General features: G+C 34.6%; 2 protein-coding genes across 2 annotated transcripts; one reads left to right on the forward strand and one right to left on the reverse strand.

The window, feature by feature from the left end:
- Window positions 1-2,274: 2,274 nt before the first annotated feature.
- LOC107609557 (3beta,22alpha-dihydroxysteroid 3-dehydrogenase-like) lies at window positions 2,275-8,237 on the reverse strand. The gene is made up of 8 exons (XM_088494234.1): window positions 7,428-8,237; window positions 5,809-5,958; window positions 4,854-5,102; window positions 3,613-3,702; window positions 3,425-3,503; window positions 3,093-3,199; window positions 2,801-2,931; window positions 2,275-2,683 (listed from the first exon to the last, which is right to left on the reverse strand). The coding sequence occupies exons 1-8, from the start codon at window positions 7,944-7,946 to the stop codon at window positions 2,566-2,568; spliced, it is 1,443 nt and encodes a 480-aa protein (XP_088350360.1). The 5' UTR covers window positions 7,947-8,237; the 3' UTR covers window positions 2,275-2,565.
- Window positions 8,238-14,841: 6,604 nt separating this feature from the next.
- Window positions 14,842-16,368, forward strand: LOC148550324 (uncharacterized). The gene is made up of 3 exons (XM_088494429.1): window positions 14,842-15,486; window positions 15,572-15,585; window positions 16,359-16,368. Exons 1-3 carry the CDS (start codon window positions 14,842-14,844, stop codon window positions 16,366-16,368), a joined length of 669 nt encoding a protein of 222 aa, XP_088350555.1.
- The last annotated feature ends 879 nt before the right edge of the window (window positions 16,369-17,247 follow it).

Raw genomic sequence — 17,247 nt, forward strand, 5'->3', positions numbered from 1 at the left:
TGATTTAACTGGACTAATAAATAAAATAAAGCATTCAGATTCTGTTTAAAAAAATTCATTGAGTAATATATCAAGGATTATTACTTCTATTATATCATATATGTGAAAAAAAAAAAATTCAGGATAAGGAGATTCATAACAAAAACAAAAAAATGTGGTATTGGAGTAATTGTGTTATATGCACAAATAAAATTCAGATAGATTTTTACTCAAAATAAAACAGAACCTAAAAAGAAAGAATTGAAGAAGTCCATTCAAAAACAAAAAACTTACATTGTGATTTCATTTTATTTAGATTTAATTTCGATGAAAATAATACACACCAATAAAAAGTTAGTTCAAAAAATTAAATACAATCTATATATAGATAAAAGAAAGGCTCAAAAATCTTTTTTTATTAAAAAAGAACTATAAAAAAGAAATCTTTTTTTTTTGTTAGAAGTTCTAAAAAGTCCATTAAAAAAAAAGTTATAAAGTAATAAAAATGGATTGAAATCTACACATCAATTTATTTTTGTGATTTTTTGTGAATCATAAGCATCAAAAGATGCATGTACGAGGCTAAAATTTTTATATATGGATAATTTTAATGTGAAATACAAAAATATTTGATCATTTTAGTGTTTTATACAATTGTGGTGGTAGCACAAAATGTCATTGACGTTTTGCAATAAAAAAATTTTTTTAATCATGAAAGAACAAAATGTTAATGATGTTTTGTAATAAAAAAAATTTTTAAAAAAATATTATTTTAATGAAAGAAACACAAAACGTCACTAACATTTTGTACATGACCATAATAGTGTTTAACACACAATTTGGTTCATCTTGGAGGATTTCACCCCTAATAATATAATGAAAGAAACTCATTTTTTTAAGTCAAGAGACTAATAGTAAAATATCGAATCAACTTATTGACCTTATAATATATCTTAGTATAGAGGACAAAAACAAAAATTTGTATCTGTAAATTTTCGAGTGGATGGATACCCAAAATAGCAATTTATGATACTATCAAAAGTTATTTGATTTTGTATCAAAAGAGTAGTATGAAAAACCTGTAATTATTATTTCATATCATCTATTGGAAGCTTATTATAGTGTCACAAATTGTTTAATTTTTTGTTTTTACACTAGAAAAATTTAAATAATATATATATATATATATATATATATATATATATATATATATATTCTAACTATTTGAATGAAAAAACACTTTGGCACTGATGAACAACAAACCAAATAATAAAGTAACGAAATATAGTATCTTATAAAATACTTTTTTAAAAAAGAAAGAATGGTTATTGGATCTTTTTAATCTAACAGGTTAAGTACTAATTTTTTGTAAATTAGACCTCCATTTAAGGGGTTGTTATGATCAATGAATTATATACACTACGAAGTATTTGAACTTGGGACACTCACTTAATAGACTACTGACTTAACCATTAAACTAATCCAAGTAGATTTATTATTAGTAAGGTTTATCCGATTTTTTTTTTTGGTCATATACAGGGGTGGAACTACATACATAGAAAGGAGGACAATGTCCCCCTAATTTTAATTTTTTACATGTAAATTATATGTAAATTTTAGTTTAATTTTTTAAAAAAATTTTATTTTAATTTTATTTTATTGTATAAATATTTTTGACTCCTCTAATATTTTATCTAGTCTCGCCCCTGTTCATATATACACCCATTCACACACAATGTATGGCTCTTTAATCATCATAGCAGAAAGTGGAGCCTGGTGTGGCACTTTTCGAGACAAACAACCTTTTTTTTTTTTTTGGTGAACTAGAGACAAACAACTTTGTCATTGGAATACTACAGCCTCAGCCATTTATCAGAGTTCAGATTGTTTGATTTTCATTAGAGAAATGGAAACAAAACATGGGCCATAGATGTACCTTATATAGAAGAACATGGATCAAAGCCTAACTCAAACAGGAAGGCTCAAGACTAATAATATTGGGCTGGATTTTATTTATAGTCCCTTTCAAAATGCTTTGCATAGTTCATAGTTGTATTGCTTGCTTTCCTAATCAGATGACATCTTTGGCATTTGGATTATTACCTTAGTGAAACTCCAAAACTAAGTTACAAGATTAATGTTTCTTCTTGAAGCCATGATTTTGATAAATTTTGGACGGAAAACCAAACATGTTCATAGAAATGGAGGCCAATTATATTCATGATATTTTCTTTTGAGGATTGATTTAAGAATTAAGAGAGATGTTATTTGTGAATATGAGCATCCTTGAAAGAATTTGGAAGAACTAATTAATATCATATATATTTATAAAAGGATGATGCATTTAATTTGATCTCTTTACCTTACATCCTTTCTCCCATTTCCCTTAACCCTAAAATATGACATCCCTATAACCCAAAAAAAAAAAAGGAAATTACCATCATATATGAACATCTAAACTATAGGGGATATAATAATCTTATCTTATTAATTATAATGGACATTAATAAAACTGACCAAACTCATCATCTACATTATCTGCTTCAAATCCTCCTTTTGAGATTCTTCTATGTTGTTCTCTCATCATCATTGTGCTTTACATAGTTTATTGTAATCCTCTCTACGCTTCACTATGATAGGGTACCTCTTCTGTGTCCTAGTTGTTGGAAAAAACACCAACTTATCTTCCTCTGCAGGGTACCAACTGTTTTACATTGTTTACACAACATTAGCCATTGCATCCAATAAGAAAAACATGTTCCTTAATCACACAATAAACATGCTACAAATCATGATTATGCAATGTGTTTCAGGTACATACCTGTATTGGGTTACCATGCGATGAAGGAAGACGGATAGCAGCACTCTGGCTAGCTCGTAGCCAGGGCACCGCCGTGGCCCTCCGCCAAACGGAGTATATACATTTGTAGGGCATGTTACTTCCGTGTTACTCTGCATTGTTTGGATTAATTAGTTTATTTATGTTAAAAATCCGAACATCAAACCAACTCACTCTTCTCTAAAAAGGATGGGGATCTGACACGGCAACACCCCCGTGTTTTAGAGAAGAGTGAGTACATGTAAGTTAGGGAGAGTATTAGCCTATTAGGTACCTGCCATCTCCATGGATTGAAGGTGCGAGCATCTTTGAAATGATCTGGGTTTAGATGCACAGCGCGAAATGATGCAAAGACCTTCCATCCCTTAGGAATAGTGTAACCTATTAAAATATTTGAAGCATTGATTAACTAACTTTGCTATGCCTATTATCAACAACAATATGTTATTTGATTAACCATAATACTAGTGGGACAAAAAAAAGTCCGAATTTATCTTATTTAACTGTGATTAATTGTTATTAAAATTAATAAATATTAAATAAGATAAATTTTGACTCTTTTTGTTTTTTTTTTTTATTACCAATTATTTTTGTTACTAATAATACCTTTGATGTTAATGTCTGTCATTGCTCTCCTAAATATCCCACCAATTATGTTTCCCACACGCAAAGTCTCGTTCACAACCTATATATATATATATTACACAAAAAAGAGTTTATGATCTAATAAAATAACTAACGTAAGTAAACTTTGACAGATTATTAATTTAAATTAATTTAAAGTGTGTTCTTACGCATTGGGTAAATGCCATTGACTTATAATCTGACCACTCCAATGGTGCCTCTGAGTTACTCTTCTTTGACCGAATTTGATCATGTTCCTCCTGTAAAAATAAAATTCTAACATTATTGATCACATCAAAGGTCTATCATGCTAACCAAGTTGGGTTGGTCTAGTGGTTAGCTCACTAGTCCGCTTAAGCAAGTGTCGGGGGTTCGAATCCCGCCTTGTGCATGCAGCAACCCATTGGCCAGCGGCAAACCCTTAAATGGAGCTCAGTACCGCGACGGATTAGTCCTTGACCTGCCGGGTTGGGGGATACCGTGGGAAACCAAAAAAAAAAAAAAAAAAAAAAGGTCTATCATGCTCTTGTGTCACACATGCATCGACTGGTCAAAATGTCAAAACACCAAACTCTGAATCAGAAACTGACATCATTTGACTTTGTAATGTGTTACTTTGGCCATGCCTTGATGGCTTCATGATTGATACCTTAGCAAACAAAACATATTGCTCAAATTTCATAGATTTAGTTAGATTTTTTTGCTTTTCGCCATATTTACAGTAAATTTTAAGGATTAATTCGTCTCAGATTGAAACTCTATTTAAAAGTTTGTCGCTGACAAATGGATTACTACTACATACGCAAGCTCTAAACTTACTTAAGTTGACGAGTAAGTTAATCGGTCAACCAACGTGACTTGGTTACCCATGCGAGCCCATTTTATATGATATCATATGCTATGAATTTATGTCATATAATATTGAAAATTTTTTAAATTTTTTTGAAATACCGGTATACTAATGATTTTAACGGTTGATTTCAATTAATATATATTATATATTTTTTTATAATTGAGATCAACGATTAAAAATACTATAAAATTGATATTCCAATAACATTTAAAATTCTTTCTATAACATGAAATCTATCTAAAACATTAGCAAACTCCTATTACTTAATGAGAAATTATTATGAATGGGTTTTTTCTTTGAAATAGAGTGATTTGTCCAAAACTTGACAACCTACCCTGTTGTCTTCTTTCATAGTTGATCTGTTCAAACCAATGCATGACTTTCAAGTTTTCAACCGCATTAATTAACTTGGGTGAACACGCTTTTACCATGCATAAAACAACAAAACTAACCATCAAGTATTTGGAATATTACTTGAAGTTTATGTTAATATTAATCACAACAAAAATATAAGAAAGAAGATATGCAATCATCTTAAGACTTTATGTTAATGTGTACCTTGAGTTGTGCTAAGGCTAGAGGAGTCTCCGTGAGGAACTTGACGGCCAGAGTCATTATGGTGGAGGTGGTTTCGTAGCCGGCGACAAGCAATGCCACCATGAAATCCACTATTTGCTCATCGGAGAAGCGGTTGCCGGAGCCTAACAGTGCCCCCAGCATATCATTCTTTTTTCCCTCCTCTGTTTCACTTTCTTTTCTCCTCTCCCTCACTATCAACGTTAGTGCCTCCGCCACCTTCCTTCTTGCCTATACACACAATAATTTACATCGATTAATTGTTTTACAAAGTTAGGAGTGAGACTCGAACTCGATACCTAGATAAGAGGAGTGTAGAGGTGAGGAGGGAAGACTATGCTATGTGAGTTATAACTCGTTGGCAATTTACATCAATTAATTAATTAATAATCAATAATTAATTTTTTTTTTTGGTACTTTAATCAATAATTAATTTAATAATTCAATGTTAACCACAACCCCTAGCAGTCACCAAAAAAAAAAAAAAACCACAACCCCTAGCATAACAAAACAAAAAAAGGTAGTTGAATTCTAAATTTAAAAAATGTATATCTTAAAATATATTTGATTTGTATTTTCATTTTTTATTCTTATTACTAGTGTTTGTTTTTAAAATTTTGTAAAAAAAAAAAAAAAAAAGAAAAACAACATAATCAATAAAATTATATTTCTGTTTTTACCTTCTACTTTCTTTCTTTTTTTTTTTACAAAATTCTTAAATAAAAATAAAAATGAAAATACAATCTAATTCTCATAATAAAATATATTCCTAAGTAACATTTCTTAGGATGTAATATAAAATTGAATCTATATCTTATCAAACTGTGAATATTAAATATTATGTGAGTATGATATCTTATAATAAATAAGTAGCGTTTGTTAGAAGAATAAAGGATGATGAATTGAACAATAATAACAATAATGAAAATGCATGTACCTTGATGGCTCTGCGGTAAGTGGTAGAGAAGAGAGGAAAAGGGAGAGTGAAGAATCCTTCAATCACAAGAACATACTCTTTCCTTAGATTTTCAGTCCATTCCCCGGGATCAAAGCTCATAAGCTGCTTCACTGTCAACTCAAATGTTATCTGCACCCAATAATTAATTAACTAATTAATTAACCATAAGGTAAAAATAAAATAAAATAAAAGTAGTACTGTACTAGTATTTGATGATGGTAATTAAGTATGATAACATGTCAAACATATAACAACAAATTCGTACATGGGCATGCTAAACCTATATGCCTATAATTTTATTTTATTGTATATAGGGAATGATTATTATTCTTATGCAGCCGTAAAAACTTTTAGTAAACGTGGGGACTTGTAAGCTAGGAATTCGACACATTACACAAAGCATCGAATCTTTATTCACCAAACCTCTCATTTTCACTTCCATCACGTAAATTACAGTCACATTATTACATCGTCCCAACTTCATGTAATAAAATTATTAAAGAACAAAATAGGTTTTTTTTTTTTTTTTAAGTTTAGTTTAAATATTTTTCTAAGGATATAAAAATAAACAGATTTTTTAAGTTTTTAGACAGTGAACTTAGAATTTAAAAAAAAAAATCAAAACAAAATGGTAATTGTGAGGTGCAAATTAAAGAGGCTGGTCCACCACTTCTTCCCCAATATGATGATGATGGCAAGTGAGGTAGACTCGAGCTATCCATGGCCTATTTGACACACTGATATGATTTTTGGGAAAGTTGACTCAAGTGAGAAAAATGTATTTTAGTATAAAAATATTAAAGCAAAAATAGATTGCTCACGGTATAAAGAAAAAGAAAGAAAAAAAAAGCTTATATACACCATTATTACTTTGAGCAACACTTTACTCAATCATAGCTTCTATATGTCAATGCAATGTTTTTTACTTTTAAAAGTCAAATATTATATATTAACAAAAGAATCTCTAGTGAAAAAAAAAATTTGCAGGACAAATAAAATTAAAAATAAATATTTGATTAACTTAGTTTTTCAATCACTTTATCATAAGGATTTAGCTAATTTAACTAATCCATGTCTTAAAAATGTATTTTAAAAATATAATAATAATTTTTTTAATATTTTATTATATATTTAATATATTAAAAATATTAATATTTATTTTTTCAATAATTTTTATAAAATATTTTTTATAGCATTCTTAATCAATTTATATCTTTAAAATACAAGTTTGCAAAATCCTTGCAATAATAGAATAGAGCTAGAAACTTTATAGTAAAAAAATGAGTATCTTAATAACTTATGCATGACGAAAGGAGTAAGGTTGTGATAGTATAGATGAGACTATAAGTTGTATAAAAGGTGGATCCTAATATTGTTTCGTAACATGGTATGATTTAGTGAATGAAAAAAAACGATATTTTAATTAACATTATAGTAAAAAATAACATAAATAAAATACTATATGCACACAAAAACTTAATCACCGAATCTATATTTTATATTTTAATATTATTTTATACAGATAATTAATATAGTTATTAATTTTTAATGCACACGTAATATGGTGGCCTAGAAGGGGATTGAATAGCTGAAATTACCTTTTTGGCCTCCTCCATGAGAAGAACCCGGTCGGACCAGGAATCCAAGTTGAGACGAATAAGTCGGTCAATATCAAGAAGAAGATGATCCTTGATAATGGAAGAGTTAGCGAAGCTAGCAGTGAGTGAATGCATTCTCTTATGAAGTGCACCTTTCATCAACAGCAACGAGTGTTTCCCCAAGAGATTCGATATCGAACCGGGGTAGCTGCAATCGAAAAGCTTCCCTTCGTTCAGAAGAAAAAACCGGTTCGTTTCCGGGTCAGCCGAGAAAACCGTAGGTTCGCCGAACACGTGCGTTGTGAAGATCGGACCGTACCGGTTCACTCGCTGGTCTATGAACGGTTCGGGATTGTCGCTCTTGTAGGCGGAGATTAGCTGTATGGTTTCGCCGACAAAGGGGAGACCTAGGCTCCCCGGTGGTAAGCGGTGGTTGCGGTGGCGGTGTTTGCGGCGGAGGAGGATCCCGGCGGCGAGTGTTATGATAGCAAAAAAGAGAAAGATAATAGAAGCAGCCATGTATGATTGGTTTGAATGAATATGAAAAGGAGAGTGGAATTAATAAGTGGAAATAAGATAAGAGACTTGATAGTCAATAGAGTGGTATATATACATCTTATTACAGTTTTGTGTGCGTGTGTGTGTATATATAGTGTTAAAAATAAAATAAAATAAAAAAGAAGAAGAAGAATTAGTAGTACTATGGTGTGAGTGAGTAATAGTGTTGTGGTTGTGGAGTTTATGTGATAGTAATATGTGTATTTAATATTAGAGAGGGAAGGGGGTGATGGTTTCAAGAAAAGGGGCATTAATGGAGGGGGAGGGGGGGAGGATGTGGGGAGAAACGATTAAATGTGGGATATTTTTGGTATCTGACATCATTTTTACCCTTCCCTCCATCAATTTTTATTGTGTGTTTTTCTCATTAGTAACTAGTAAAAAAGAGTAAATGCTCTGCTTGCTTGGTAAAATTTTCCACTTGCTTTTAATTCAAGGGTTTAACTAAAATTTATTTTTAAAATATATGATAAACTAAAATAATTTTATAAAAAATATAAAATTAAAATTTTTAATATATTTATTGTATATTTATTAAAGTAAGATATTTAAAATTTTTATTATAAGTATTCTTAACTTATGTCTTTAAAATACATATTAGTCAAATTCTTAATTAAATTATTGATTATTTAAATTGAATTGATTTAAAATTACTCAGAATATATTTTTTTAAAAGATGGTAGTTAAGATATTAATATATAATAAATAATTTAATTAAATATATTAAATTATTTAATAATTTTTTATTATTTTTATATGAAAATATTTTTATATACTTAATTATATTGATTTAATTCAAAACTTTAAAATATAAGAAAGACATAGTAAGATTGAAAAATAAAAACTTATTATTACAAAACCAATAAGAAAGACAGCATTTTATGCAGTTACATATAGTCATCATTAATCATTTGTTATATATATAATTAATAATTTATGTTCTTATAATAAATAATTTTATAATATAATATCAAAATTTTTATAATTTAAAAATCTAAAATTTTATTAACATATGAAAAACACAAAACTATATATAATTTACATTTTAAACTTAAAAAAAAACTCTTACATACATGAAAGTATATATTAAAAATATAATTATTTATATTTTTTATTTTAAATATTTTAAATTTTAAAATAAATAATTTTATGATAAATTCATATAAAGGTTAACATGATATATGTTTTAATAAGTTATAAAAGGATTTTTTATTTAAATAAATATATGAAAATAATTATTTACTAAAATACGCATGAAAGAAAAGAAAGATCAAAATGTGCATGGCCATCTCAATTGTACCGCCTATAAATTGGAATAACCCTTCAATTCAGGCTTGGCACATACGAAATGGGAATTTTGTGTCAGAACTACTTCATCTGTGGTAACCACGAAATGGAACTCTATTTCATCTTCGCTGCATGCGAAATGGGATCAGAAATTCACTATATAAATGCTGGTGTTTTATAAGCCACTTTTAAATTATTCAGCTCACTCTTCTTCTACTCTCTCTTCCACACCCATAAACTTCTCTTTTAAGATTTCGGTCATAGCTAGTTTTGCTCTATAGCCTTTGAAAATATTTATGTCATTATATATTCGAATGGAGAAATCTCTCATACATCTAAGAGTATTACATTTGTTTGTGATGATCCACTTTGGATAAAGATTCTGTCGCAAATATCGCTGCAACAATTGAAAATTTTGATTCTGATAAATATTGGTATGATTAGAAAAAAGGAAATCATTAAGTTGGCTTACAGGATGCCAGTTGCGTTAGCCAATTCGTTTTCTTATTATAAAATACATATTAAATCTGACATGCATGTTTTGATGATGTCTTCTTATCATCGTAGCATTGTAAGCATCTATTCTATAAAACTTCGTGTGAATCTTCAAGATGTTAGTGGTAGCTCCTCTAGTTCGAATAATGTAGAGAAAATTCGAAATTTTGGATTGGCTGAAGCGATTCCCTTCCAGCAAATTGGTAGGGCTCGTAGTCCCACTTTTAATGTCTTTGTCACGCTGGAACAAAATCATCATGCACGTCCCTTCCCTTCCACGTGTGTTGCATTCCTAGAAGGTATTGCTGATAGATTGGCATATTCGTCTGATGAAGATGAGATTGAGGATGATAGCGATGAAGATGTAGAAGTTGTTCCTGAAATCCAACCGCTTTATAACGAAAGGGTTCTCCCACTTCCTGCCCAATCGGTAGGTGTCACGGCACCAGGTGGTGTTTCTAGCGGCACTCCAAGCCATTATCTATCTTTAAATCTTGGAGCAATGAATTTGACTACAGCTGAGGACAAACTGAGCAACGATGCTATGTTTGGTGAAATGGAGCTTGAGATTGGGTTGAAATGTCTCAATGGAGAAATAGTGATGCTTGCTGTTATAAATTACAACATTCGTAGAAGTACGAAATACAAGGTCGTAGAGTCAGATCAATCTCGATATGTATGTCGATGCAAGCAGTTTAATTTGGTGACCAATGTCATTGGATGGTAAGGGTTGCAAAGATAAGATCTTCGAGATTTTGGAAAATCTGAAAATATCAAGGGCCTCACAGTTGTTTGGTAACTTCGATGTCGCAAGATCATACTCAACTTGATAGCAATGTCATATGCCATCATATATTTCCTATGGTTCATGCAGACGCGACTATTTGTATAAAGGTGTTGTAGGAATCAATAGAGTCAGCTTACGGGTATAAGATTTCTTACAAGAAGGTTTGGCACACGAAACAAAAGGCAATTGCTAAAATTTATGGAGACTAGGATGACTCATACAATTAGCTGCGGAGATATTTTAACGCTATGCAAACTTTCATTCCAGGTATAAATAACACATAAAAATTATTGATTTTTCTTGTTGCTGGTGTTTGGAATCATTTCTCCATTTTATTAAATAAGCATACTCATCTTAGGTACAATTATTGACCTATAAATGCGACCGTACTACGTTGGCAACACGTTGGACCGTGACAGTGTTATGTTTCATCAGGTATTTTGGTTGTTTTCATCATGTGTTGAAGCATTCAAGCATTGCAAGCTATTGGTCTCAGTTGACAGAACACACTTGTATGGTAAGTATATAGACACCCTGTTGATAGGAATAGCACAGGACGGGAATAACAACATTCTACCCATCGCTTTAGCGATTGTCGATAAGAAGAATACAGATTCGTGGTAATTTTTTTTTTGCTAACTTAAAAAGGCACTAGCTTCTCAACCGGGGATTCTGCTTATCTCTGATAGGCATCCAGCAATAAAGGAAGCCTTGGAGCGAGTTGGGTATGGATGAGAATACAATGTTTACTGTGTGAGACATAGTGCTTCTAACTTCACAACAAGTTTCAAGAGTAAAGAAGCCAAAAGGCACCTGGTCAACGCGACATACTCGAAGACGCAAAAGTAGGCATAATACTACCTTGAGTTAATCAGCAGCGAGGATCCGGCCACGTATCCGACAATGATGGCCTGGATCCGTGGGTTAGAGCCACCAAAATGGCTATAGCAATGTAACGAGGGTCGTCGATACGGTCACATGACAACAAATCTTTTTGAGTGTATCAACTTAGTACTCAAGGGAACTCATAACCTTCTAGTTTGTACAATTGTGAAGTCTACCTACCATCGTCTTAATGCATTATTTGTCAACAAGGGTCGACAGGCACAAGCCTATATCTCAATTTTTTGCACTCTTTCTCTTCTACTTCATCAATTTTACTTTGTGAGCTGCATCAATGAATTGGTCCCTTGCCTCCTTTTATATTGAAACCCAGCCATAAACCTCCAACCATTGCCACCCTCATCAACCATTGCATGTTGGTACGGAAATTGGAAACATGAAAATTTGTAGCTTTGACTGTTGCATCACCATTTCGCATGCGGTAGACACGAAGTCACTCAATTCGTAGCCTCTGCCCCTGACTTGGCCTAATTCGTGGGCACCACAGGTGAGTTTGTCCACTTCGCAAGCACCAAATGTGAGGTGGTCCACTTTGTATTCGCCGAATAGGAGTTGGCCCATTTCGTTTGCACCGTCATTGGATTGAAAAGACGACTTTGTATCGGATGCACCACCTAATCCTCTACCATGCCAGTCTCCATTTCGCATGCGCCAAGCTTGAGTTGAAGGATAATTTTAATTTGATCTTTCCACGGCCATGTGCATTTTGATATTTCCTTCTTTCTCTCCGTATTTTGATAAATAATAATTTTCATATATTTATTTAAATAAAAAAATTCAGTTATGAAACATGATAATATTTGGGTTAAGTACTGAAATCGTCCCTAAGGTAAGGGGCAAAAATTAAATTCGTCCCTGACCTTTTTTTGTTATTAAAATCATCTCGAATGTTCAGATACACTTTAAAATCGTCCTCAAGTGCATTAAAAAAATTTTAATTCCAAATTTGCCCCTGAGTCCTTTGACGCTTCGCGTTTTATTCCCGCGAAACGGCTTCATTATGTGAGTAACGTTACAAAATGAACACTGATCCTTCACCTTCAATGATGCCCTAACAAAGTGAGTGCTGGCTTGAGGAGTAGCGTCACTGCGTTTGCATTGCGTGGGAAAGGGTGGAAGAGGAGCTCGTTCTCGTGGCAGTCATCTCGAATCAGGTACGTGTGCAGCATTTGTTTTGATTTTTTGGAGCTTGAACTTAATACTGTGTGAAGGGTATTTGGTGGTTTACAAATGGGAGTTGGGTGTGATTTTTGTTTGTAGGTTTTAGGTGATGGGAACCTTAAGCCTGATTGTCTACCATGGTGGTAGATTTGGGCATGACAATGGTACATTGGAGTATATAGGGGGGAGAAAAGATTGTGATCGAAGATGTTGATATGGATTGCTGGTCTCTTTTTGAGGCATATGCTGAGGTGGGACAATTTGGATACACAAAGGAAAAAATTGCAACTTTCTGGTATAAGGACCCAAGTTCTGAATGGTTAGAGAACGATTTGAAGTTATTTGAGGGAGACAGAGATGCCATTGAGATGTGTAAAATAACGGGAAAGAGGGGTCATGTTGATCTGTACGTGGTCCATAAGGTTGAGGTTGATGAAGACTTTTCTGAAGTAGGGTTTCTTGATGTTGGAGGCCCAGGTGAACAGGTTCAGGAGGCGGAGAGGGCCAATGATGAAGAGGTACATAATCAGAAACAGTTGGTGATTTATCAGGGTGATGGGGATCAAGAGGTGGACAGGGCTAATGCGGAGATAGTTAAAGAGGGAGATAAGCTGAACCCGGATGAGCAGGTTAAATCGAATAGTGATGAGGATAGTGATGATGAGGATTTCATTCCATCTGATGGTGAGGTTGACAGTGCAGATGATGTGATTTTTACAGATAGTGAAGAGGAGTACGATGATGAGAGCGAATTTGATGAAGTAAGAGGCGGGACGGATGGTGATCGGGTTGAAAAAGGAAAAGGGATTGCAGGAGGTGATTTCAGTGATGAGGAAGGATTCAATAGTGATGAAGTTGATGTGGATTATGAAGTGGGTGGTGGTTCAGAGAAAGAGGACATCGAGGATGATGATAACAATGAAGCAATTAGATATCCGATCCATAAAGATGTGAAAGACATGACAAGGTACAAATGGGAAGTTGGAATTGAGTTTGCTTCAAGGGAGGAATTCAAGGACACTGTAACAGCTTATACAGTGAAAACAAGAAGGGGACTGAGGTATGCGAAACTTGACTTGGTTAGGGTGAGTGCTGTTTGTCAAGAGGGTTGCCCATTTTGGTTATACGCAGAAAAAATGAGTGAAGAGGAGACTTGGCAGCTTAGGTCAATGAACCTTAAGCATACTTGTGGTCAGTCACATAGGGTAGGGATACTGCATACTGGTTGGCTGAGTAAAGTATTTAGGAAGAAAGTTGAAGGTAATCCACAAGTGAAGATAAAGGACCTGGTCAACAAGGCACAAAGGAAATGGAATTTGACTGTGACAACATCAATGGCTGCTAGGTCTAGACAAGCTGCATTGGATGAGATTCAGGGAGCTTACCGAAAGCAGTACAAAAGGATTGTTGACTACTGCTTGGAGCTGCTACGTGCTAATCCAGGGTCCTCAGTGACGCTCAAGGTACAGAGGTCCCCTGATTTCGAAGTTGAGGACTAGCACCAGGGGTTAAATAATTATTGCATTTTTCAAAGGGTATACGTGTGTCTAGCTACTTGCAAAAAGAGCTTCCAGCAGTGTAGAAAGTTTGTTGGATTGGATGGGTGTTTTCTAAAGACACCTCAAAGAGAGCAGTTGTTGACAGCGATAGGGTGGGATCCTAATGATCAAATGCTTCCAATCGCCTACGCCGTTATGGAGGCAGAGACTAAAGACACCTGGAAGTGGTTTCTCCGGCTGCTCATTGATGACTTCGGAGCTGAGGTCATTGGAAAATCAACCTTCATGTCTGATCAGTAGAAGGTAAATGGTTATCGAATAATTAAAATTATGGAACCAATTAAAATCTTACATTTGATAAATTTAAATTCTGGATGTTGAAGCTTTTGTCCTTTATTGATGCAGTTATTGTTAAGTAACACAATTTTACCTGCTCTATTAGGGTCTCTTGCCTGCTTTCGATGAGGTCATTCCAGGAGTGGACCATAAGTTCTGTGTCTGCCATCTTTACAACAACTTCAGGAAGAAATTTCCTGGGTTACACCTGAAGCAGCTGATGTGAAGGTGTGCAAAGGCTACACACTGGAAGGAATGGGAGAAAGAGATGCAAATCATAAGGCAGATCAATGTGGATGCGCACAGACATCTAAACGCTATCCCTCCAAGATTTTGGAGCAGGTCCAGGTTTAATTTTCACTCTAAATGTGACACTCTTGTGAATAACATGTGTGAGAGCTTTAATGGTGCAATAGTAGACTCTAGGGAGAAACCTATAGTGACAATGTTGGAGGACATAAGGGTTTATTTGATGAGTAGGTGGGCTCTTAATAGGGAAAGAATTAAAAACTTTAATGGGACAGTTTTACCTCGGATTAGGATGAAACTAGAGAGGATAGGCAGATCAGCTGGTGAGTGGAGGCCTTACTGGTCTGCTGCACAAACATATGAGGTTGTTAATGGTTTGTCTAAATTTGCTGTTGATCTTTCTGCTCACAAGTGCTCCTGTAGGAAGTGGCAGCTTAGTGGTATTCCCTACACCCATGCCATTAGCTGCATCAACTATAAGGGCCTTGACATAGATGGATTTGTTGATGACTACTACAAGAAGGCTGCATATGTCAAGTGCTATGATTCAGTCATCAATCCTCTGAATGGCCCAGATTCGTGGGAGAAAACCAACTTTGATGATGTCATGCCCCCTCCTTATCGAAAGCCTAGCCACAGACCAGTCAAGAAGAGGAAGAGAGGACCTGATGAGCCTCCGGACAGCAGCCAGTCCCACTTGTCTAGGAGGGGACAAATCCAAAGGTGCTCAAACTGTGGTGAATCTGGACACAAGAGGGGAGGATGCAAGAAGCCATCCCTGGATGTAAGTGTATGTATATCATCAATTGCATGTATGCTAGGGTTATAGTTTAATTTTTTCATCAACTGAATTCTTTAATGTCTTTCAGGCCCAACAACCAAGGTAAGCTGCTAGCAAGAGGACCAGAGGAGGAAGGAAGCATTCATCTATCAGACCCAAAACCAGATCTAAAACGTCATCCCAGCCTGACATGAAATCTGCAAGTGGAGGTTTGAGGAGGTCCACCAAGTCTAGAGCATCATCTCAGCCCCAACCAGCCACCACCTCTTCTCAGCCCAACTCAACTCATTCCAGGTCCAAGCCCACATCATCCTCTACTAGGCCCAATAGTCCAGCAGCAGGTACTCTCCACCCAAGGCCCAACAGAAAGCCCACCAGAAGCCTTACACAACAACCACCAGCACCAATGGAGAAGGGTGCAGCCAGCTCCAGCCAACCAGCCAGGCCTGTCTTCTTCAGTCACAGAATTCCACTGCATGTATCTCCTAGAAAGCTGAGGCTCGTGGTTAAACTTCCACCAAGACTTTGGAGAAAACTTTAGACTGTAGTAAAAATTTGTCTTTTGTGCTGTAATCAATGTACTGTTGCTTGAATTGAGATAATATTTGTGACACTTTTTTTTGGTTTTTTGAAAACTTGACAACATGGCTTATGATTAATCTTTCTTAGTGAGCAACAGAGTTGCAGTAGGTTTTTTGAATGTCCTAGACTATATTTTGCTTAGTCTCCATGTAATGGAATTGATGGTGACTCAAGTATCCACCATTTGGTGTTATTTTCCTATGCTTATTACTGAATTACACTAGACTGTGTTCTGCCTAATATTATGTTGGTTCTGTTTAATGAATTTCCTTATTTGAGTTGATATGTTACAGAGTTGATTAACAGAAGAGTTCAGTCACAATTTTCTTGCTAACAGATAAATTTGCCATTCCAATTAATTGTCAAATTACAAGGAGATCATTTCACTCACAAAATTAATCACCAAAACCCTAAACTAACCCCAAATGTTCAACAAGACCCAGTACATCTCAATTTACATAACTCAGACCCAATCAAACAAATGCAAACTGAACACTAAATTCTCTCCTAATTTCATCAACCATACTTCAATGGCATCACACACGCTACCCCCTCCCTCTGATTGAACCAAATCTACGACCAGAAGCAAAACAAAACAACCCATCCAGAAATTCCTAACACTGCAGCAACCTTGAACTTCCACTCAATGTCCCTCACTTTTGCTTTCAGGGCCGCAACTTTCCTCTTCATCCTTGCAACATGAGGATCCTCACTCTCTGCTTCTGGGTCTGCCCATCGGAAGAAATCACACTCTTCCTGGATCTACAGCAACCCACCAGAGTCAGAGCCCAGAACAAACAATACCTTTCCATCACCCACCTATAGAAACTTAAAACCCTAACCTCATAGTAGACACACCCCCAAAATCGTCACCTAAGGTTGTTCCTCGTTCCCGAAATCCTAAGAACGGGTCTCTCTCCATGTCCACACACAAGCTCCCTCTTCTGCGCAGACGACCGACTCCGACACGACCGTGAGCTCTCCGTAGCCATGGCTCCACTCACCTTCGAAAGCCCTTCCTCTTTCTCTGCTTCGTTGGTTAGGGATGACTGCTCTGATTTAATCCCAACCCTCCCCAAATCAGAACTTTATATAAATAAATAAATAAACAAATAAATTAACTTTATTTATTAAAACCTCCAACGGACAGTAACTGCTAAAGGGTAAAAGTGTCCAAAAATT

This window comes from Arachis ipaensis, chromosome B7 (assembly GCF_059453495.1).
Source record: "Arachis ipaensis isolate K30076 ecotype BB chromosome B7, ASM5945349v1, whole genome shotgun sequence".
Lineage (NCBI taxonomy): Eukaryota > Viridiplantae > Streptophyta > Magnoliopsida > Fabales > Fabaceae > Arachis > Arachis ipaensis.

Excerpts from the sequence above, each read along its gene's own strand:
- LOC107609557 (XM_088494234.1), bottom strand. The coding sequence starts at position 7,946 with ATGGCTGCTTCTATTATCTTTCTCTTTTTTGCTATCATAACACTCGCC. Across the intron at positions 5,103-5,808 it reads CTTACCGCAGAGCCATCAAG|GCAAGAAGGAAGGTGGCGGA; the intron begins GTACATGCATTT and ends TTGTGTGTATAG. Across the intron at positions 2,684-2,800 it reads CGCATGGTAACCCAATACAG|TTGGTACCCTGCAGAGGAAG; the intron begins GTATGTACCTGA and ends AATGTAAAACAG.
- LOC148550324 (XM_088494429.1), top strand. The coding sequence starts at position 14,842 with ATGTGTGAGAGCTTTAATGGTGCAATAGTAGACTCTAGGGAGAAACCT.